This window comes from Terrapene carolina, unplaced genomic scaffold, assembly GCF_002925995.2.
Source record: "Terrapene carolina triunguis isolate 2854851 unplaced genomic scaffold, T_m_triunguis-2.0 Scaffold84, whole genome shotgun sequence".
Taxonomy (NCBI): domain Eukaryota; kingdom Metazoa; phylum Chordata; order Testudines; family Emydidae; genus Terrapene; species Terrapene triunguis.
Window position 1 is genome coordinate 40069199 of NW_020664435.1, and position 24624 is coordinate 40093822.

At 43.7% G+C, this 24624-nt stretch overlaps 1 protein-coding gene across 1 annotated transcript in view; it reads right to left on the reverse strand.

Annotated features, from left to right (window-relative positions):
• Positions 1-24624, reverse strand: part of DNAJC1 (DnaJ heat shock protein family (Hsp40) member C1) — a 176259-nt gene that overhangs the window by 12960 nt on the left and 138675 nt on the right. Inside the window, exons 8-9 of the mRNA XM_026649430.1 lie at positions 18788-19101; positions 9989-10108 (exon numbers count right to left, since the gene is read on the reverse strand). Of these exons, the coding sequence (XP_026505215.1) occupies positions 9989-10108; positions 18788-19101 (434 nt within the window). The remainder of the gene's footprint in view (positions 1-9988; positions 10109-18787; positions 19102-24624) is intronic.

Genomic DNA, 24624 nt, shown 5'->3' on the forward strand with positions numbered 1-24624 from the left:
TCACCCCCCGTTTACATTAATTCTTATGGGGAAATTGGATTCGCTTAAAGTTGCATTTTTCAGGAACATAACTACAACGTTAATCGAGGAGTTACTGTATTACAATTATTGTCTAAATCTAATTTTGATTAGCCATTAAAGACCAGACAAACTCTTCTAACAGTGGTTTTGTGATTTAGGCACTGGAGTGGGACTCTGGAGAACTGTGTTCCATTAATGACTATGCCAAAGACTACCTGTGTGATTTAGGGCAAGTAATTTAATTTCTCTGTGCTTCAATTCCCCATCAATAAAATCATAATTCTTTAACTTGCAGGGCTTTTGCAAGGATAAATCCATTAACACACGTGAGGCAGTCAGAACCATGGTTTAGAGCATCACAGTATTAAAATACCAGTGATTACAGTGCTTGTGCTTTTCAAACGTAAATATTACATGCAGTGAAATATAAAACACATTAAGAAAATCAGGACTTTTAAAAATAGGTTTTCTAGTGGCAAAAAAACAAACAAACCCAATAAATATACTTTTATTTATGGATCATTCCATGCCTAGATGTTCTTCCTAATCATAAACTAATGAATTTAGTATAAACCTAGTTTGTATATTTTGAAAAATAAGCAACTCCTTTTACAATAAAGCATACAAGTATTAAATTAGTATGCACCCAGGAGCTCAGCCCGAATAGCTCAAAGCTCGTTAATTATTTCATCATTTTTTTTTTTTGACATATGGGGAAGCTTACAGAACTGCAGAACTCTTACCTCATACTGTCAGGCAACATGCTAATTAGTAAAGTCTGCTTAAATCTATCCACCTGTCCGTTGTTTTGCTGCCTACCAGGGCCTTTTTCCATGCTGGCAGCAAATCCCCTATCTATCTGCTATCGCAACCTGAATGCAAGAGATTAGTGACCGCAGAGTCAAGCAAGAATCAGTTTACATCCTCTCAGGCAAGAGAATGATATTACTTCACAAGTATGAAATCTGAGATCTCTTTGCCTTTAATTTAGAAAACCTGCAGTTAATAATCACATTAAAGTGTGTTTTGCATGCCAGACAGTTTTTATTTCCTCTGTTATTTTTACAATTTGAATGCCCTTTGTGGTTACCAAAATAACTTGCTGAAAGGCATAAATTAACATTTTAAACTTTTTATGTGTACCAAGGTAGATCTTGTGTGGCCATGAACTTTATATTTTTATAATGTCATATACCAATACCTTTTCTGTGCCTTTAAATTTAACAATGCTAGTTGTATTATTTGTAATAAATCTTCATTTGGCAAACTTAATGTTAATTTGATAAGAATATCCGACTTGAAACCTCCTTTCCTAATTTAGGATATATTATTAGTTTTCCACACAGTTTAAACATTTCAAATGTACAATTTTTCCTTTTGTTTAAGGGCAATTGTTTCCTTAAGAACTAAAACACAGAAATAAGACCTAAGCCTGAAGCTACAAATTCAGCAAGGAAAATGGGTCAAAGACCAGATGTGTTGAGGCTGACAGAGAGCACTGGCACAGGTAACCAGGTCAGCAGGCAGGAACTGTAATTAGAGTAAACTGAACCCAGTTTCCCTTTCATAATCAAAACACTTGATGAAAACAAATCTAATTAATACCACAAGCCAATTGCAGAGAAAATGATTTTTAAAGTTGTATTATCTTTTCAGTTACAAATATAGTCTTACTTCATTATACTGATCAGTTTGAGAGCTCCATTTTGGATGGAATTAAGATGATTTACAAGTCCCACACGAAACTACTAGTTACTAGTTTTAGATAATTAGACACATGAATACATTGAGCCTGGCCTTACCTGGTTTGTTTTGGAGTTTTTGATACACTGGTTGATTAAGGACGATTTTCCTGAGTGATCTTAGAATTACTATAGTAGCAGAAAAACTCCATGTACATCAAAAGACCAAAGTGATAGCAGCAACCAGGAAGGCCATGTAGTTATGGGTCTGTCTATTATATTATAAATCCCTATTTGCAAGGAGTTGTGGGTAAATTATAATATTAAGTTAGACCAGGTGCCTACCCACATTGGTCATAGCTGATTCTGGTAATTTTTAATAGTAGGAGAAAAAGCAACTGTGAAGATATTATTGTGTATAGACTTCTTGAATTTAAGAACAACCAAACTACTAAGGCTTACAAAATAACTACTGATCATCAGTGACTGCACAGCTTCTAATTTCACACTTGTGTCTGTCAATTCAGGGAGATTCTTTTCAGTTTTTTGCATCAATCTAATTAACAGATTGTTAACTGAATCAAGAAAAGAAATTCAGTATGCTCCCAACAAATAAGGAATTTGTTTCTATATTTGTCAGTATCTATAAACCTTCCTCCATCCATCTCAAGACTTTTTTGGGGAGAAGAGCAGAGTTGTCCCCAACCTCTCACTGTCTGCCCCTCCCACATTTGCCCCTCATTGTCCCCTACACTCTTTGCTCTCAACTATGCTTCAGCTACTAATGTAGCATTGCAGGGTTTGAAGTGTTTGCCCCTCTTAGGGAGACCAGACAGCAAGTGTGAAAAATCAGGACAGGGGTTGGGGGGTAATAGGAGACTATATAAGAAAAAGACCCAAAAATCAGGACTGTCCCTATAAAATCGGGACATCTGGTCACCCCAGCCCCTCTCAGCAGGCTGTCTTTCCCCCTCGTAGCAGGGTAATAGTCTGTAGCAGGATGGTAGAATCTGCATGGGGACACAGGACTCCTCTGATGAGTCATATGATGTTGTATGCTTAAACCCTGCATAAAAATATAAACCCTATTAAGTCATAGTGGCAGCTGCATCTTCACTCCCACCAGGATATGCATCTGAGAGGCAGAAGGAATTACAGGCCAAAGCAAATGATACTTGGCCAGAAGACCCTATGAAAAGCCAAGTTTGGTAAGAAAGCTTAGGGTATGTCTCCACTGGAAACGCAATAGCAACACAGCTGCAGTGTAGACATTTACTACAGCAAAGGAAGGGATTCTTCCGTTGCTGTAGTAAATCCACCTCTCCACGAACCAATAGCGAGATCAATGGAAGAATTCGTCTGTTGACTGAGTGGTATCTACAGCATTGCTTAGGTCAACTTAATCACATCGCACAGGGCACAAAATATTTCACAGCCCTGAGCGATGTAGTTAAGCCAACCTAACTTTGCAACATAGACCAGCACATAGGATATAAAACTCAGTCTGTTATTGTTATCTGTGTCATCAGTAAAGCCAAACCACAGGAAAGGGAATGTTTAAAGTGTGTGTATATTCTGTTTACAGCAGGATGGAAAACTCACCTGCTTACATTTCCTGTCCCTTACAGTGCAGGAGGAGAAACCTCAGGTTTGAAACTAGGGCTGAAGACACCCTCTGTAATAGCAAAAACAATGAGGAATCCTTGTGGCACCTTAGAGACTAACAAATTTATTTGGGCATAAGCTTTCATGGGCTAGAACCCACTTCATCAGATGCATGGAGTGGAAAATACAGGAGCAGGTATAAATACATGAAAAGATGGGAGCTGTCTTACGAAGTGTGAGGTCAGTCTAATGAGACAATTCGTTTAACAGCAGGATACCAATGGAGGAAAAGTAACCTTTGAAGTGGTAATGAGAGTGGCCCATTTCAGACAGTTGACGAGAAGGTGAGAGTAACAGTAGGGAGAAAATTAGTATTGGGGAAATTAGGTTTAGGTTTTGTAATTACCCAACCACTCCCAGTCTTTATTCAGGCCTAATCTGATGGTATCCAGTTTGCAAATTAATTCCAGTTCTGCAGTTTCACGTTGGAGTCTGTTTTTGAAGGTTTTTTATTGAAGAATTGCCACTTTTAGGTCTGTTATTGAGTGACCAGAGAGATTGAAGTGTTCTCCTACTGGTTTTTGAATGTTATGATTCCTGATGTCAGATTTGTGTCCATTTATTCTTTTGGGGTTCTCCTCAATGGCCAGGTCAAAGGCCTGGAATGAGAGAACTTGAATGGAGCAGAGCCTGCTTACAAGTCTTTTCAGAGAGGAAACTATAGAAAGTGTAGCAGCTGTGGCTGTTGGAGCTGGAAAAAAGGCTGTAGAAGTGCTCCATGGAAGAATGAAGAATGGTTGTACCAAACTTTAGGGGAAAGCTTAAAGACAGTAGGTAACACAAGACATTCCCATAAGAGCAAAGGGAAGTCAAGCCTGAGGGAAAGGCTCAGGATGGGAGAGTCTCAGCTAGGACAACTGGAGATATTTTTCTGAGGTTTTGTGGAATCAGACCTTGGCACCAGGAGGGGAGGCGTTGTTGAGACTCAAACAGCTATCCTAAGATGAGAAAACTGAGGTGCAGCACCACTGGCTGCTAGGAAGGAAGTTTATCAACTGTTATTACACCACCTCTTTGACAGCACAGATTTCAAGTGGCTGAACTATTTAGGATTATCCTACCTTACCCTGATAAGCAGCAAGGTATGAGCTCCCTTCCCCTGAACTCCCTCTAACCACTTTTTGGCCAAGGCACTGAACAGGGATGCTGTCATCTCACTGCAAGGTGAGAGCTCACAACACATATGCTCACAATGCTCAGGTATCAAAGATGTTGTCTAGCAGAACCAAGGAAGAGTACACTGCATTTCTGATATTTCTAAGCAGTTTTTTTTTTTTTTTTTAAATAAAAGCCAACTTTTCAGGCAAAGAAATAAAGGACAAAAGCCCAATTATTTTTTTAAAAATTAAAATTTGTTTAAGACTGGCCAAAAGCATATTATATGATCTATTGTGTCAGGATGATAATTATTAACCCCTTCCCCCATGCACAAACAAACAAAAGCCAACATACAAAAACAAACACTTGAAACCACAAAAAGACTAAGTTAAAATAACGTTAAGGATCTGACATGTTGACAAAAGCCAGACACACTCTCCTTAAATCACTTCATTCTGCTTAAGAATTGCAGTGGAAATGAGAATCTCAGAACAGTTTGGTATTACAAATACCACCACCACAAAGGAATATAAGATGACCTACAAAGTGGGAAGAAAAAAATTCTGCTGGTGCTCTTTTTTTGCTTCTTTTTTATGCATCATGGTCAGTGCTTTTGGGTTTTCTTTTTTAACACTGCAAATACTAAGTTTTTTCTACTGTTTTTGCTAAAGGACCTTTTGTTGACTATATAGAGTGGGATGATGACATCATAAAACACTGAAACTTGAGCAGTTGAAAAGAGGGAAGATTTCTAGTTGGATTATTTAAAAAAAACCTTTATTTTTGTTAATACCTATTTAGCCAAGCTCCTGACAAACACCTGAAAGCAATCCACAAAGAGTCAAATACAGTAGTTTGCAAGCCCTACAAAGAATTCTCTGCAAAAACGGGTAAAACAAGACTCCTGATACTTCTAGGCAAAAAGTAAGCAAGAATTATTGTAAAAATCTCAGGCTCTCTTGATATATTATAAAGAAGAAAAAGCCCACACTAAATTCCCTCTAAGCTGCGTGGCCAGGGAGAGGTGCCTTTCCCCTGGCCTGGTGCTGCCGCGGCAGGGGAGAGGCACCTCGGCCACAGCCCCAGTGCTGCCGGGGAGAGGTGCCTCTGTGCCAGCCCTGGGCTGCTGCAGTCAGAGAGGGCTGTGGAGAGTTCTCTCCCCCAGCTGCAGCCTGCACCTCAAACCCCTCATCCCTGGCCCCACCCCAACGTTCGCACCCCCTGCATCCCAATCCTCTGCCCCAGCCCTGAGCCCCATCCGACACCCTGAACCCCTCATCCCCACCCCAAAGCCCTCACCCTCAGTCGGAACCCCCAACCCCCCCGCAACCCTCTGCCCCAGCCCTGAGCCCCCACCCCCTTCCACATTCCGAACCCCTCGCCCCCCCCCCCCACATTACCTCCATATTGGTGCACATAACAAAATTCATTCCGCACATGGATGTCAACAATTAGGGGGAACATTGCACACTATTATTTTTTGCTTTGAAGACCACATGTAAGAGTTCTGGTTCATTCCTTAGATGAGACAAGCCCAATGTCCCTCTGGCCTGGATAATCCTAGACTAGGCTGTAAATAAAGACTCCATGTCACTTTTGACAAGATTAAGGGATAACCTAATATCCATGTTTATGGTAGTTCCTAACTCCAGTTTCTAACAACCAAAGCATCAACAGTGGGGGAGCTAATGTACACAGGGCTCCAGGCAATTGCTGTCCTGTTAAGCACCATTTCATTGAAACCTGCTCAATGCAGGTCTATGCAACACAGTGGTAAATATAATAGTGATTGCTGGTGCCTGGTGTACAAAAGTGGAGCTGCACCAGCATTAGCGGGAAGTGTTCAGATTAAAGCCTAGTATAGACAAGGCTTACATAAGCTACTTTATTGCTGGGGCTACACAGTGGGGTGCCTGTTTACTGACCACTCCCGCCTCCCCAGTTCTGGCCCGGGTCACTTTGCAGGAACCCTGCCCGTTTAGCCCCCGTTTGCAGGCCCCTTTAGAACCGCACACAGGCTTTCATGTGGATAACATCTCCTTCTGTCTGGGGCTGGTTTAATAACAATAGGGTTACCATCCGTCCGTAGTTCCCCGGACATGTCCGGCTTTTGCGTCTCTAAATAGCCGTCCGGGAGGAATTGGTAACAAGGTTAAAATGTCCGGTTTTTTTTTCTCCCTCGCCTCCCTCCCTCCCTTCCATGCAGAGTGCGGCTGCTGATTGGGCGGCTGGGCCGACTGACCCACTCCCATTGGCCTCCAGCAGCCAGAGCCCTCCCCTGCTCCCCCCTCCCTCTGTCTGCAGCCCTGTGTAACACAGAAACCGACCCACCGGGCAGCGTGTTTTGCAAACATGTGGAGCCAGAATGGTAAGGGGAGTCCCGGGGGGGGGCAGTCAGGGAGCGGGGGAGTGTTGGATGGGTCCCCGGCCTCCACCTGCCACCCCCCCTCCTTGCGTCCCGTCCCCCCGTGGGCTCCCCCTGCCTGCCTCTCCCTTGTCTGCTGCCCCCGGGTCCTAGTGTCCCCCATCTACTAATGGGAAGACAGGCTGCCCTTCCACCCTAGCCCTGAGCCTCTCCAATGCCCCAAACTCCTCAGCCCCAGCCCTCATCCCCCCACACCCTAATCCTCTGCTCCATCCCTGAGCCCCCTCCTGCATCATGAACCCCTCATCCTCAGACCCACAGCCCTCACCCCTGCATCCCCTCCTATCCCCAAACCCCCTCCCCACACCCCCCTCCTGCCCTCAAACTCCCTCCCAAAGCCTGCACCCCCTCCCTTTGCACCGCCTCCCACCCCCAAACTCCATCCCAGAGCCTGCACCCCTCACCCCCTCCTGCACACCCACCCCCTGCCCCAGCCCAGAGCCTGCACCCAGCACCCAAACTCTATCCCAGAACCTGCACCCTGCACCCCTCCTGCACCCTAATCCCCAGCCCAGGACCTGCACCCCAGACCTCCTCCCCCCACCCAACTCCCCTCCCAGAGCCTTAGGCAGGTGGGCGGGGGGTGGGTTCTGGGCAACACCAAAATTTCTACAACCCTGCCACCCATGCGAGTGGATAAGGGTCAGGGCAGTCAGGGGACAAGAAGTGGGGGGGGGGGTTGGGGTGCTGGGGGGGCAGTCAGGGGGTGGGAAGTGGGAGGAAGTGGAGGGGGGTGGGGTGGGGGCAGGGGCAGGGCTAGGGCGGGGCTCCCCCCCCGTGTCCTCTTTTTTGATTGTGGAAATATGGTAACCCTAAATAACAAACTCCTCTTAATCCTCACAGTTCCAAAATAAAGTCCATCACCACACAACAGTCCATACTTTGTTCCAGTGTCTTCTCTCACAGCCGGAACTCTTCTGTCCTATTCTGTTTTCACAGCCCATCCTCTCAGCTCATCCTAGCTGGAATTTAGCTTTCTGACACAGGCTTCTAGGCCCCCAATTTGTAGGCCCAAACTCCATCCTGTTTCGCAACAGGAGCCTCCTGCTCCCTAAACTCCGGCTCTGTCACATCTCCCTTGGTCTTGTTGTCTTCCCTGCAGGAGCCTTCACACACTCTACAATTTCCTGCGCTTCCCCCCTTCTCTGCAGCCTCCTGCTGCTGTTTATAGGGCAATCATCCTGATCTCTTCCAGGTGTGACTCACTCTGTAATCAGGGGTGGCTAGCTCCAGCAGGAGCCACCCTGTTACATACAGGCCACAAGAAATCAATGCTATAGCAGGTATATTTCCAGACCCTGACTCCCCTTGTAAAACATCTCTTATGATTCCTTTTTCCTTGCCAGCTCAGTGCTTACGGGATATATCTTTCTCATCTCTCACCAGATAGCTCAGGGGACAGAGGACCCAGTGGTTCAGTTTCTCTCTCTCTCTCTCAGGACTCTGAGCAGCAGTCTTCTTTCTCTCCCCCAATACTGGGCATGTACAGGCAACATTTGGGGATCTCTCATGTGTGAAAGGCTCTCTATAAAAACATATTTTTAACATACATACATACACACGCACACAGAGACACACACACTTGACAACAGATGAAGAAGGGTGTAGAATGTAATCTTTTAGGACAGGTCTTTGCATTGTGTAATTTGTTAGCGCCCAGAGATTTTAGTGATGGACCCACTAGATATTCAAAGACAGATTCTAAATGTATTGGTCTTTTTATTCTCTGTCTGTACAGTGCCTACCAGAATGGGGTCCATGACTAGTGCTCCCAGGCACTAAAGTAATATAAATAATAATAATAATAAATAATAATGGTCTCTCAGGCAGATTTTTGTTAACAATTTTTGTGCAAGTCTGTGTTTAAAGATTTCTTTTTCACACATAGTACACTGTCAAACTCCTTACAATAAAATGTATTACTTACAACTCCTGAGTAAACTAAAGTGTCTTCTAATGAGGCCTTCGCTGGCCAGTACTATTAAGTGAGAGACACTCCTATCTCTAAACAGAACACAATGTATTTCACTATCTGCAGTATATTGCGTGACAAATTGCTTAGTCACATGCACATCAAGACCCCTATAGCTTGCCTGGATATAATATAGGTTTATTTAGTTTCTTAATGACAGGGATAAAAATCACCTATGGTTTGTTTCCAGAGAAAAGGTAAAAACACTTTATAAACTGGCTTGCAGATAACTCACTGTAACCTATATGACAATTTATGACTATTTGACTAAATGAAGGTTTGGTTTTCAAAAAAAGTATCTTTGCTAGGTTTTTATTACTGAATACAGAACAACAAGCTCCAAAATGTGCATCAACAGAGTGAAACATTTAAATCTTATTCTCTTTAACCCCTCCAGACTCTTTGGAATAGGATCAACTGAAAAGACTTTTGAATGGTACTCTGCAGACACTGTAGAGCATATACAAGTGATCTATTGCTGAAAATGAAATTTTTTTTTTATACTTTTCAGGATAACACTTTAAATCCTTAAGTACAGTTTGTTATATAATATGGCACACGATCATAAAATAAGTATTTGAATAAGGATATTAATTATTTTACACAATACCATTGTTAACCATATTATAGTCTGGAAATAGAAACTGCAATAGTATCAATCTCAGACCAACTGTTTTATCATTTTGTAGAAATATTTCAGTTTAATTAATGGAACCCCCCTGTCTAAATGCTATTAGCTGATTCATACTTTTTTTTTTAAAACCTGGCTTAAACAGAACTGTAAACTTTAGCTAAGTCTCACAAATGTCCATTTGCAGTTAAAAGGGGTTAGTTACTACGAACACTAAAACTGGCGTTGTTTTTCTGTTATCAGGTTACAGTAGCTCAGGTCTCTAAGCACTAGAATCCCCCATACAGCTGATCAGTTACAGCTGTTAATTGTGGAGCAAGGGACTGCTGACATCTGCTTCTTGCTTAGTTAGTTAATGGTTCACTTCCAGGTCCTAAAAGGATTGCAGCCTCTCTCAAAAGACAATGTTGGACCCCATCTATGTCTGCCTTCTACACTGCCTGTCTTGTTCTGGTTTGTCACTCTCCATACAAAGCAAATCTGAGTGAACTCACATCTGGCACTGATCGACCCAATTCGTGAGCAATCTTTTCCCATCGACCTGGGGTCCCCCCTGGGAACTTAACCATACTTCTTGTCAGCTGGCTAAGGTCCTCTTCTGTCCATTCAGGTGCCTGCAAAACATTTGTAAAACATTTATTATGCTGGGAAAATTAAAAAAATGAAGTTGGATAAAATAGTGAACAAAGACATTAAATAAATTAATCAAATAATGGCTGTTGTAACAATGTAATTTAATATGGTTTCCAAAGCTTGTTAGTTGAATGCTCTGTTTCTTCCACTCTGTTACAGAAAACAGTACATAAAAACAGCCGTCAGTGAAGGAACTTGAACCATTAAAAATATTTAATATACAAAATGTACATTAGTGCAGTAGACACATTTAACTTATTCACTATGAAAAAAGCAAGCAATAAAAATCAAAATAAACAATTTTACTGCTTAAAGATTAAACCACAGTCTAAGATATCAACATTTTAGATATATATAAAATCCTCTTACGTATAACTGAATGATATATAAAGGAAGAGAAATCTTTAAAAAGTCCTCAATTGAAAATATACTGAAAATAATCTTAAAATGTTATTTATAAATCTGTATCTTAAAACAGCATGCCCAATTCAGTCAGTTGTTAAAGCCCCCATAATGTATTATATTTTAACATTTTGGGAGTGAAATCTGACAATTTTACATTCCACTGAGAATTTTTTTTTTTAAAAGCACCTAAATCCTGTGGCTTCTGTGCACTGTACACGAAGAAAACAGAAAGAAACTGGACATTTTCAAAGAGCAACAAGGCCCAATAACCAAAATATAAAACAATGTTCTACTGTAACAGCATGCTGCAAATTGTAAACAATTTCCTCCTTTATGACAACCATATAAAACTGAGTAAAAAGCAAGAAAACACTGGTTCCTCAGATATAATTGTCAAATTAACTATTAAATCTTTGTATGTTGAATTGCCTCTCCAAGAACACACGGCTCTGTACCCAGCCTTCCACACTAGTAAAAGAAGGGACTATTGAACTAAGCATTTGTAAAAAGTAGTTAACCATTTCTATTTTTTTAAAAGAATCCTTTATGATAAATACCTTTTCTAATCACCATTTCTGATAATGAACAGGCATATATCAAGCAGTTTGCATTACAGAGCCATCAGCACAGAACAACAGTCAGAGGTGAGTGACCCCAGGGACCATCTCCACAGCTACAGCAAAGCTTCTCCCTGACACTAATCCTGCCTGTCATTCTCCCACTGTGCTCTAACCACACTGACATCCGCCTGCCGCACTGCAAGCTTAACGGGCCCTTCCTGACTTTTTACTGTCTCCCCCAATCAATGGTTCAAGCGTGCTCTTTTCACCATGTCCAAATGGCAGCTTCACTCATAATCAAAGTGCACTGCCCCTGTTAAAGGGCTTCCCGAAAGGCTCTACCATTTGCATTCATTTGCAAAGCAAACTACTTTTATTCACTTTGTTCTGCTATCAAGAATGTTCCCTGAAGCAGATAAATTGGCATAAATACAACCTGCCACTTAAGAGACAGTAAATAATAGCCAATAGTGGGGAGGATTTTATCAATTGTTCTATTTTGTAGCCGCGTAATTCTTTGTTCATCAAATGCTAAAAGCCTCAAATATTCATATTTATATAGCTTTTAATACAAGCATGAATTCATTATCTATCAGTTTAAATGTAACACACACACACACAGTAGTGAGAGAGATATAACACATACACTACATATATAATAAAGTGGGTATGTATACTAGTGGCTTGTGAAGAACATGATAAATACAAACCAGGTTTCATTATCACACAGTAACCTTACAGTTTATTTATTGTACAGAATAAAAGCATACATGTTCTGAATTAAAACTTCTTTATTTACATATTTCCATAACTTTGGGGTTCATAGAAGTGAAGTTATTGGGTACCTATACATATTCTAGTTTTGAAAATATAATTCCAGCACTATTTATTTATTTTTAAAATAAAAGAGGCTAAGTAGAGAATTTTAATTAATAAGTTTTTCATACGTAGTACAGAACTGCACACACTGAATGTAAGCATTAGTAAATGCAATTTGTTTCAGAAACAAATGAAAATTATGTTGTACATTGATTTCAAATGTAAATGCTTGTAGCACAAAAGTAGCTGCACAGATGTATCTTAACACAATATTCAAAGCATAGCCAAACAATTTCACACAAAAATCAAAGTCATATTTCTGCACTAATAGAAACATTTTAGAGGTAACAAATTGTCTGATATGTTTTAAATTCTTTAAAACCATTTTTTGTAAGATTTGATTCTTGGATGTGCTGCATATTTTAATTCTTGTGTGTAAATGTTACAAAAGTAAACACATCATTTTCCTTAGCTATCATCATCATATAGGAATTCTAATAAAAACCTACTGTCTACTGATCTTTAATAAACAATACTGATCTTTAAAAAACAAACAAACAAACCTACTAATTCTATGTGCATCTATGATACCAATATGTTGAATGTACTGAATGAAACAATTATTTCAATAACATGGTAACTTACAAGAATACAATTTAAAACAATAAAATAAAAATAAGGACATAAAATTGATAGGTCTGAAATTCTTTAATAGAGCTTTTTAGGAATCCATTATTAACCACAAGTGCTGTAAAGAGCTTTGGTGAATTTGCAATTCCTCAGCAATAGATAATTGTGTCTTTAGATGCAACAGTGCCTACTATGATCCAACTACCACAAGCAGCCATGAGGGTGGCCATAGTGTGAATGTATTCTCCCTATTCTGATTTGGAGCCAACTGTAACAGTCTCAAATGAATGCATAAGCATACAGCTTTGTCACTTAAAACCATGTGTGTCCAATATTACTGAAACACTGGGCCAAAATTCATCTCTGCAGTTAGGTAATGGAAGATACCACATAGTGAGGGGACAGCTGTTGTGACTACACAAGCATTCAGATTTTGCATCAGAAAAGCCCTGCTCTGGGATTAACTCTCCACACTGAATACAAAATGAAAGTAAACAGAGCTATAGGCCTCAGCTTTTAACGACTGCTGTCGATTAATCGCAGTTAACGCACACGATTAACTAAAAAAAAAATAATCGCAATTAAAAAAATTTATTGCAATTAATTGCACTATTAAACAATCAAATACCAATTGAAATGTATTAAATATTTTGGATGTTTTTCTACATTTTCAAATATATCGATTTCTATTACAACACAGAATACAAAGTGTACAGTGCTCACTTTATATTATTACAAATATTTGCACTATAAAAATGATGAATAAAAAATAGTATTTTTCAATTCACCTCAAACAAGTACTGTAGTGCAATTTCTTTATCATGAAAGTGTAACTTACAAATGTAGATTTTTGTTGTTGTTTCCTAACTGCACTCAAAAACAAAACAATGTAAAACTTTAGAGCCTGCAAGTCCACTCAGTCCTACTTCAGCTAATTGCTCAGACAAACAAGTTTGGTTACAATTTGCAGGAGATAATGCTGCCTGCTTCTTGTTTACAATATCACCTGAAAGTGAGAACAGGCGTTCACATGGCACTGTTGTAACTGGGGTCACAAGATATTTACGTACCAGATGTGCTAATGATTCATATGTCCCTTCATCTTCAACCACCTTTCGATAGGACATGCCTCCATGCTGATGATGGGTTCTGTTCAATAACGATCCAAAGCAGTACGGACCGACGCATGTTCATTTGCATCATCTGAGTCAGATGCCACCAGCAGAAGGTTGATTTTTTTTTTTTAATTTTTAATTTTTTTTTGGTTGTTCGGGTTCTGTAGTTCCGCATCGGATTGTTGCTCTTTTAAGACTTCTGAAAGCATGCTCTACACCTCATCCCTCTCAGATATTGGAAGGCACTTCAGATTCTTAAACCGTGGATCGAGTGCTGTAGTTATTTTTAGAAATCTCACATTGGTACCACCTTTGTGTTTTGTCAAATCTGCAGTGAAAGTGTTCTTAAAACGAACATGTGCTGGGTCGTCATCTGAGACTGCTATAACATGAAATATATGGCAGAATGCAGGGAAAAACAGAACAGGAGAGACACAATTCTCCCCCAAGGAGTTCAGTCTAATTAATGCATTATTTTTTTAACGAACATCATCAGCATGGAAGCATGCCCTTTGGGAATGGTGGCTGAAGCATGAAGGGGCATACGAATGTTAAGCATATCTGGCACGTAAATACCTTGCAATGCCAGCTACAAAAGTGCCATGTGAACGCCTGTTCTCACTTTCGGGTGACATTGTAAATAAGACGCAGGCAGCATTATCTCCCATAAATGTAAACAAACTTGTTTGTCTGAGCAATTAGCTGAAGTAGGACTGAGTGGACTTGTAGGCTCTAAAGTTTTACATTGTTTTATTTTTGAATGCAGGTTTTTTTTTGTACATAATTCTACATTTGAAAGTTCAACTTTCATGATAAAGAGATTGCACTACAGTACTTGCATGAGTTGAATTGAAAAATACTATTTCTTTTTTTTTACAGTGCAAATATTTGTAATAAAAATAAATATAAAGGGAGCACTGTACACTTTGTATTCTGTGTTGTAATTGAAATCAATATATTTGAAAATGTAGAAAACATCCAAAATATTTAAATAAATGGTATTTATTATTAACCGTACGATTAATCGTGATTTTTTTTAATCGCTTGACAGCCCTACTTTTAACATTAATTACATTTACAAATTTAAAAATTCATAGCATTTGCTCAAATTATATTCCTTTAAATGGCTTATTGTACAAGTCTTGTAATATTGAAGAATGAGGTCAGTCAAACCCCTCTGCAACCTTTAAAGAGCAACTAAGAATGTGGTATGTTATTTTGCATCACTATTATGTGTAGTAAAAGCAGTTAAATGCTATGAGGTCTCTTCTTCTTTAATAAAAATAATTCCTTCTTCAAACAATAGAAACTAAAACTCAAGTTGTTAAGAACACAGAGTAGCATTTGTTTTCAAGAAAAACCATCTTTTTGGTCTCTAATTTAAAATTATTAATATTTTGAAGAATTACACAACTGCATAGAATTTTACTGATAGACTTGAGAAGTATTTACATTTTAGAATTCACATCAAAGTTCCCATGTTTAAAAAGGATCCATTCTAGTTTGATGATTATCAAGAAATTCAAAGGCTGAAATTCTGCCCTTGGCCTACCCCATTGTACACATAAGAATATGTCTACATAGTAGGTGGTCAGACACTGCTTCTGACACGTTTTAGTCCAACCCCTCCCCCCCCATCCAACACATAGAGCCCTTGGATATGGCTAAACATCCTAAGAACATACCGTTAGAGGTGGCCTACACTGAAAAGTTAGTTTGGCATAGCTGTGTGTCTCAGGGGTGTGAAAAATCCACACCTTGGAGACTTAATTAAGCTAACCTAACCTTGGGTCAAGACAATGCAAAGTCAATAGAAGAATTCTTCCATTGCCTGAGCTACTGCCTTCCGGGGAGGTGGATTATGTACAGCCATGGGAGACCCCTTCCTGTCGCTGTAGTAAATGTCTACACTGAAGTGCTACACAAACACAGCTGCAGCATTGCAGCTGTGCCATTGTAGTGCTTTAGGTATAGACATACACTTAGTCTTGCCAGCTTATCTGGGGGTGTGTCTCTGCCTACCCATTTTGCAGGATGTAGCTAAAGCATGTGTAGCTGACTTTAAATATTTGGATAGTCTGCCAATGCTATTCCACAATTCCCAGGGCCTGTATGTTCCAGCCCTTCTATCTGCTGACTTCCCACTTGCCTCCTATGCAGAGGAAGCTAACTGCTGGTTTAAATACAGCCATTAGGCATTAACCCTTCATTGCAAGTATATTACGCTACTGTTAACACAACTAAACCCAGTTCAGTCAAACAGAAGAAAGATGCCCACCAACCAGTGATTCTGGCTAACCTGTAGTGTGAGGGCTGCAAGGTCCTTTTTTTTTTTTTTTTTTGGCAGAAGTAACAGAAACATGCATTTATATGATTAAAATCTTGATGAGGGTGGTGGAGGTTGACATTGACCAAACCACACACTATTGCAGGGAGCAGATCAAGCACCTCAAGTCCACTTACCTCATGATGAAGGATGGGAATGGAAAGTCTGGCAACTACTATGAAAAATCTAACCAGGTGTTGCCACCGCCTCAAGAGATGATCATACAGGACTGTGGGCTCTGGAGTCAAGAAAGTATGATTTTCAGACTAATGGCAGAGTCGACAGGGATGGTACCAGAGGAGAGCCGGCTGCCACAGGGGCTGGAGTCACAAGAACAGACCCCAGAACAGAACATAGTGCTGGAACCAGCCTAGGCACCACAGCCAAATCGACGAGGGGATGTCCTGGGCCCAAATGAGAAAGTTACTCACCTTGTGCCGTAACAATGGTTCTTCGGGATGTGTGTCCCTATGGGTGCTCCACTGTAGGTGTGTGTGCACCCCTGCGTCTCTAATCAGAGCTTTTAGGTAGCAGTGTCCATTCAGCCCACACATGCAATGTCCCTCTCTAAGTGGTCTGTGCGGGTGAACCTCACTCAATTCCTTCTCTACAGCACAGCCCCTTATGGAGAACTCCGAAGTAGAGGGGAGGAGGGCAGATAGTGGAGCACCCATAGGGACACAGATCTCGAAGAGCCATTGTTACTGCACAAGGTGAGTAACTTCCTCTTCTTCTTCAAATAGTGTCCCTTTGGGTAGTCCACTGTAGGTGACTTCACAGCAGTATCCCCCATGTAGGGTTGGGGCATTGGTTGTTACTACTGTGGAGCCGAAGATGGCATCGGAAGCTGAATTTCCAGTGATCGCATAGTGTTCTGTGAAAGTGTGGCCAGAGGTCCAAGTCACTACTCTGCAGATTTCCGAGATAGGGACATCTTTAATGAATGTGACCGAGGTAGAAATTAACCTTATGGAGTGTGTATGGATTCTAGATGGAGACAACAGAATGCGTCCTTGATAACAGTGATTAATGCAACCCAAGACCCATTTGGATATCTTTGAGGCGATATTGCGGAGCCTTTGGATCTTTCTGCAAATGAAAGGAAGAATTTAGGGGACTTCCTGAAGTCCTTAGTCCTGTCCAAGTAGAATGCTAATACTTTTCTAACATCTAGCATATGCAAAATCGCCTCCTTGTTTTCATGATGTGGTTTTGTGAAAAAAAAAACAGGAAGATGGATCTGTTGATTCCCATGGAAAGTGGAGGCAACTTTAGGGAGAAATTTGGGATGCGGCCTCAGAGTTGCTTTGTCTTTAAAAAAAGACAGTGTATGATGGGTGTGCCATTAGGGCTGCTACTTCTCCTATGTGCCTAGCTGAGGTGATGGCAATTAGAAATGCTGTCTTCATAGACAGGTGTAAGAGAGCAAGTTGCCATGGGTTCAAAAGGAGGTCCAATCAAAGCACTGAGAACTAGGTTAAGATCCCAGGTTGGAGCAGATGGTCTCACATGCAGGAAGAGTATCCCAATGTTCTTAAGGAATCTACACGTCAGTGACTGAGCAAACATCGAGTATCCATCTATCTGACACTGGAAAGCAGTTATGGCAGCAAGATGTACTTTAAGGGAGCTGAGTGAGGGTTTTGACCTCTTGAGGTCTAAAATGTAATCTAAAATCAGAGGGAGGGAAGACAAAGCTGGGTCTGTGTGCTTAGAATGACATCAAACTTGGAATCATTTCCATTTTTGTAGGTAAGTACATCAGGTGGTAGACTTTCGGCTGTAAAGAAACACGTCTTTCACCTCTCAGAGCATTCTAACTCTAAGTCTTGGAACCAAGAAGGAGCTAGGTCTGGAGGTGTCCGGTAAGGGAACCAGACTTGTCTTGGCCAGAAGGGGGCAATCAGAATAACTCTCATTTTATCTCATCAATTTTTCAACAGGACCTTGGATAGAAGCGGAAACGGATGAAAGGCATACAAGAGATCTCTGTCCCATAGGAGGATGAGGGCATCTCTGAGTGAATGTTTCCCCAGACTGGCCCTGGAGCAGTAACGAGGACATTTCTTGTTCTGGTAAGTACCAAAGAGATCCGTAGTTGAGGTTCCCCAAAGAGCGAATAGGTCTCAAAGCGCCTCTGGGTTCAGCTCCTATTCGTGGTCATGAGAAAAGTACCGACTGAGGCTGTCGGCTGGCACGTTCTGTATCCCTGGTAATTAGACAGCTAAGATGAGCACATTGTGATGGGTGCACAGATTACAAAGTTTGAGAGCTTCTGTGCAGAGGGAGGGAGATCTGGCACCCCTCTGGCGATTTATATAAAACATACAGGTCATATTGTCCATCATGACCTTTCTGTGGGTGCTCTTGATGAAAGGCAGAAAGTGTTCACAGGTGTTCCTGATGGCACTTAGCTCCAAAAGACTGATATGGAGAATCACTTCTGTGGAAGACCACTTGCCTTGAACCTTGCAGTCATGTAGGTGAGCTCTCCAGCCTATTAGGGAGGCATCCGTCATTAGAGACAGCATCAGTGGCAGTTGCATGAATGGAACGCCTGCTCGGATGTTAGATGGGCCTTTCCACCAGCCCAGGGAGTGCTTTACTGCAGAGGGCAGTGATAGCAATTTGGTTAGTTTGTCCCTGTTCAGGGGATAGACAGAAGTGAGCCACATCTGAAGACGCCCCCATGAACATCTGGGCATTTGGGGTGACGAAGCTGCATGTTGCCATATGGCCTAACAGCTGCAGGCAGTTCCTGGCCGATGTTTGAGGACTGGCCTGGACTGTCTCTATGAGACTTACAAGAGGGTGAGTCTGTGTAACAGGAGGAACGCTCTTGCTTGTACTGCATCGAGGTAGGTGCCGATAAACTCCAGTCACTGTACCGGGGTCAATGCTGATTTCTCTAAGTTGAGCTGTAGATCCAGCTATGCAAATGTGCACGTGGTTGTCTGGGTGGCTCGTATGGTGTCCCTGAAATGAGGAAGTCCTGAGGAGGCAGTCGTCTAGATACGGGTAGATCACAATACCCAATGTTCCAACAAGGCCACTGAACAGGCCACTGGTCCTGCTGATACGGATGTCGTGCCGGTTTCTAGGACCAATGGGACTAACACCTGCAAGATTATAAGTGATATCGACCTGCACTGGGGCGATCTCTGGTGAGAGGCTGGCTGGTACTGGGAGTATGGAGACGGGTGCCTCGATTCTGGCATTCCATGGATTCTGGCCTCATGGAAGGACAGCACCGTGCCAGAGACCTAAATCTTCTGGCTGGAGACCGAGATTGCAGGGCCAGTGTCTTAGGCTGTGGGGACGAGGACATACACCTATGATCTGGGGACCAATGGTGCTCCACCGCTCTCTGGGGGAGGGGGTCCTATGGCTGACTTGCCCTTGGATTGCAAGGCCTTAGCCATGTCTGGCAGCTGGCGTGGCGTCTGTGATACCGGAAAGCCCATGAAGGTCTTTTGACACTCAAAGCTGCCCAGGCGGCCAAGGTCCCAGTAGCAGCCGGGGTCCCCTGCCGCTTTCAGGAGTCGGAGGTGGATCCCTAGTTGGGCTAGGGGGTCCGACCATAGCAGTACCCCCTTGTAGCTCCGGGGCTGGCGCATGGCCTGAACTAGGTCCTTTGCCCAGAGCCCCCTTCCCCTCCTTAAGTGGCGCAGGGGAGCCTCTTTTCTTTTGTCGCTTTTTGGGCACAGGTGAGGGGGAACGGTGCCTGGCAGAGCCCGGTGCCGGCGGGGCGCTCTGCACCGACACTGAGGTGCTAGGAGCAGAGTCCAATCGGGAGGGCTCCAATGCCGGACGAAGTGCAGCCTTCATGAGGAGGGTCTTCAAGCAGATATCCTGCTCCTTCTGGGTTCTGGGATGAAAGTTCTTTTGCAAATCCTGCACTTGTCCTTTTATATAGGATTCCCCCAAGCACTTCAAACAGCTGCTGTGGGGGTCACTAACAGGCATTGGCCTGTTGCATGATGAACGGGGTTTGAAGTCCAGGGAACGGGGCTAACTAAGTACCTAAGAACTACATACAAAGAGAACAACAATGGTCTGTTAAGAACTGCTAACATTCTTGCAATGCTAGACGAGGTGCTCCGACCAACCGTCATGGGCGGTAAGAAGGAAATGAAAGGGAGTAGGGCTGGTGGCACCTAATATACCGACGCATGAGCGCAGCACTCCGAAGGGCACTACTGCTGACCCTACGGATACTGCTAAGGCAAAAATCTCCGATGACTGTGCATGTGGGCGTGCGCACACCTAGAATGGAATCAACATGAGCAAGCACTTGAAGAACTGCAGCTTATCTGCCACCCTCTTAGTAAGGTCTTGCAAGTTCTTGAAATCTTCAGCTAGTAATGGAGGAGGGCGGCATTACAGCCTCATCTGGCAAAGATGAGAAGCTTGCTGGAGGGGTAGCTTCCCCTTTGGGCCTTTCCTTCTGTTCCACAAAAGTTTTCTCCTCTGTTCAAGGGCTCTGGACAGTGATGCTATAGGAGACCATCTAGCAGACTCTCTCAGAGATACTGGATGCCCGCAGAATATGGGATCTGTACATAGTCCAAGGATCCCAATACAGCCATTTGGGGAGGAAAGCATGGGTGGTGGTGGCTTCCAAGGGGACCCGTACCACAATCATGGGTCGTCTTGATGGAATGGAAGAGGATCCTTGTATTGTGACAGTGGGCCACGACAGGCCAGGCAAATGACATCCTCCTGGTTACTGTCAGACTTGTCACTGGGTAAGGGTGACGCTGACCAGGATATTGGTGGTATACGGCCCGGTCCAGAGGGTGATTCTGGGCGCCGGGAAGTGCTTGGTACTGGCTCTGAATAATGGGGATTGCGGTTCTTCCCCAACCATCAGGTCTCTAGGGTACCAGAACTCTTGCAGTACCGTCAGCTCATTCAGTACTGCAGAGGAGTGTCCGTGGTATGTTGTCGGTACCAAAGGTTGTGAAGGTGCAGAGCGGTTCCCTACACAGGAGCTTTATCGCATCCAGTACTGAAGATTTTCTTGGTGCTGCTCCTTTAGAGGTGGTACGGTATTTGTCTTTGTCCTTAGGGGGGCGGTACCGCTCCCTCAGAGCCTGAGCCCCTGGCGTCTCTAGGTGATGTAGCAGAGCTCATAGTGGAGGTACCCTGATGCTTCTGGGTACCGTGCTTCAGAGCCGCTGATACCGAGGTGGCCAATCGCACTGGGGAACCCCTCTGGCTGGCCAGTGACTCAGTTTGGGGGCTTGGAGCTTTTACGGGGGGAATCTGCTGGTCTTTTCTGTGACACTACTCCCTCTGAAGTTGAAGGCTCTGGGGATGATCCAGGGTCAGCACTGGAGTCCCCTGGAAGTTGAAGTGCCTTCTCCTTCAACAGTGAGTGTGTCTGGCCGTTACAGGAATTGACTCCTTGCAGGAGAGGGCACCAGGGGAGCCAGGCCAGGCATGATGTGGGGTAGGAGGGAGGGGAGCTATTACCCTCTAGCAATGAAGAATGCAGAATAAAGTTTTCTCCTCTTTTTTTCAACTGAAATAACTCAGAGTGTCTTCTAAATGCCCCTGGAGTGGGGGAAATCTCCCCAGACTGGGCAGGAAAAATAAACTAAAGTTCTTTTTCTTCTTTTTTTTAATCCCAAAGGAGTAAAAAGGAAATACTACCTATTAAAGAGAACAAAAGAAACAAAAACAACTAGGACTAATGCTAATGACACAGACAAGGAAGGGACAACTGCCCGCTCCATTCGAGGACAAAAGTGGGGAGAAGGAACTGAGGGGGATATGCCCATGCAGTGCTAGATAGCCTTGAGGCAGACCATGAGGGAGGGAGAGTGCATGTGTGGGTTGAACGGATACTGCTACCTAAAATCTCAGTGCAGGGGTGCAGATAAACCTACAGTGGAGCACCCATATGGACATTACTCAAAAGAAGAATCCAAAGATCTGTTAGGGATGGACCTGGGGAGGAAGTGGTATTGTAACAAGATCTGGAGCTAGAGCCTGGTAAATTTGTCCCTCAATTTCCCTGGACAAAAAATAATGTAGTCTTTCATTGCTGTAGCAGGCCAGTCCTCCTCTGATATTTGGATGATTGTTTTGGCTGTACTATAGGTTGGTATGTGAGGCATGGGGAAAAAAGCCATAAAGTTGTATAAAAAGATTGTATTGAAGAATCTGAATCAATATAAATCTAAATCCATATAAAAACAGTAGCAAATGAACTGCAATGCCCAAATAAAAGATACACTAAGCAAATAAACTGCAAGGCCCGCAAAAATTCACTAGCATGTATACTAATGCACCACATAGCATCACATACCCATATGCGCATCATCCTGTGAACCTAGGATGTGGGCATACAAGACATCCCTGATTTCCCTTGTGCATCTAGCTCCAGCAATGACAGATGCACTTCCTGATTGCCTGTACCAGACCTGCAAACCATCAGTGTCTTCAGTCTTCACTTTATGTGAAATATATGCCTTTCACCTCTCAGACATTGTGCAGGGAGCAGCAGGCCACAATAATACGGATGGCATTTGCCACACTGGCATCCAAATGGTTTATAGGCAGCACTATCCTGCCTTGAGCATGCCAAATTCACACTCCACCACCATCCTGCAACTGCTAAGGATGTAATTAAACTTTCTTTTACCAGGCCCTTGAAAGTCAGGGTACAGCAGAGGGACAACGAGGTTCCCTAAAACAACAGTACGCATGGAGACTCTGTTGATAACCATGTCATTTGAAGGGAATAAGGTCTCTGCATGTCCAAAAAGGTAAATGCAAGACAGTGTAATCCCACTACTCTGTCCTTGTGGTCCTGCACCAGAAGCACTGGTCTCCATATAATGAATCTGCAGCTATGGCAGCAAGCATCAGGTGCCTTAATTGTGCCATGACTGTCTGTACCCCTTCCGAGACCTACTGCTGCTGTCTTCCTAACAACAAAAACTGCTGCTGAAATGTCCACCACCATCTCACAGACCCTCTATCTGTATCCTGCAACAACAGTGAGCTGTGAGCAGGAAAAGCTCCCTGGCTTGTCTTTGGCTGGAACAGATAAAAGCAGGGAGTTGGCAGATCTGGAAGAGCCTCAGCTAGTCCATGCGTTGGTGGACTAAGAGCACTTTTGCACAGAGGCTTGGGACAGACAGACAAGTTCTCCCACAATACACCACAAACCTAGCCCTAGATGTAGCCAGTGAGGCATTAAGAACCCTGGGATAAACTCCCAGGTATCCTAGTACCAAACATGTTTCAATGCAGTGCTAGAAGTAGGGTTGCCAACTTTCTAATCACACAAAACCGAATACCCTAGACCTGCCCCTTCCCCGAGGCCTCGCCCCTGCTCACTACATTCCCCCTCCCTCAGTGTCTCGCTCTCCCCCATCCTCCCTCACTTTCACTGGGCTGAGGCAGAGGCTTGGTGTGCGGGAAGGGGTGAGGGCTCTAACTGGGAGTGCAGGCTCTGGGGTGGGGCCAGAAATGAGGGGCTCAGAGTGCAGGAGGGGTTTCTGGGCTGGGGCGAGGGCACCAGCTGGGGGTGCGGGCTCTGGGGATGAGGGGTTTGGAGTGTAGAAGGGGGCTCCAGGCTGGGAGGTGGGGGCCACGAGTTGGTGTGTGGGAGGGGGTACGGGGTCTGGGTTGGGGGTGTGGGCTTTGAGCTGGGGTTGAGGGATTTGGAGTGTGGGAGCAGGCTGCGGCAGGGGTGCAGGAGATGAGAGCTCCTGCTGGGGGTGCAGGCTCTGGGGTGGGGCTGGGGATGAAGGATTTGGGGGCAGGAGGGGGCTCCAGGCTGGGGCAGGGGCTCAGGGTTGGGGCGGTTGGGTGTCTCTGGTCAGCGGTGCAGCAGGACTAAGGCAGGCTGCCTGCCTGCTCTGGTACTGCGCTGCGCCCTGGAAGCAGCCAGCAGGTCTGACTCCTAGGCGGAGGCGTGGAGGGGGAAAGGTGGCTCCATGTGCTGCTCTCGCCCGCAGGCACGCCCCCCACCCCAGCTCCCATTGGCTCCGGTTCCCAGACAATGGAAGTGCAGAGCCAGTGCTCGCGGCAGGGGCAGCGCGCGGAGCCCACGCCGAGAAGCTGGACCTACTGGCCGCTTCTGGGGTGCAGTGTGGTGCCAGAACAGGTAGGGACTAGCCTGCCTTAGACCCTCAGCACCGCCGACCGGACTTTTAGCGGCCCGGTCAGCGGTGCTGACTGGAGCCGCAAGGGTCCCTTTTCTACTGGGCATTCCGGTCGAAAACCAGACGCCTGGCAACCCTAGCCAGAATGGATGTCTCTACATGTATACAAGGCACATGTACTCTGTAATGTGGCTTGGTAAGCATGAGTTTTCAGGTGCAGGAGCCTGGACATGCGTACAGCAAGGAAGTAAAGGGAGAAAGTCTGGCTCAATTCAAGTCAATGGCAGTTTGGCCATTTATTTCAATGGGGGGAAGGATTTCACTATAAGAATCACTTTGCTTAGTTTATTGAATGAAATACATTTCTAGGCTCTGATCCTGCAAACACTCATGCATGTGAATAACTAAGCATGCAAGCAGTCTTTTCATTCTTTATCATGTGCATTAACATTTGCAGGATCAGGTCCCTAGTCAGAACTCATACAACCAAATCAATTTTGTAATTCAAAGCACATTTTA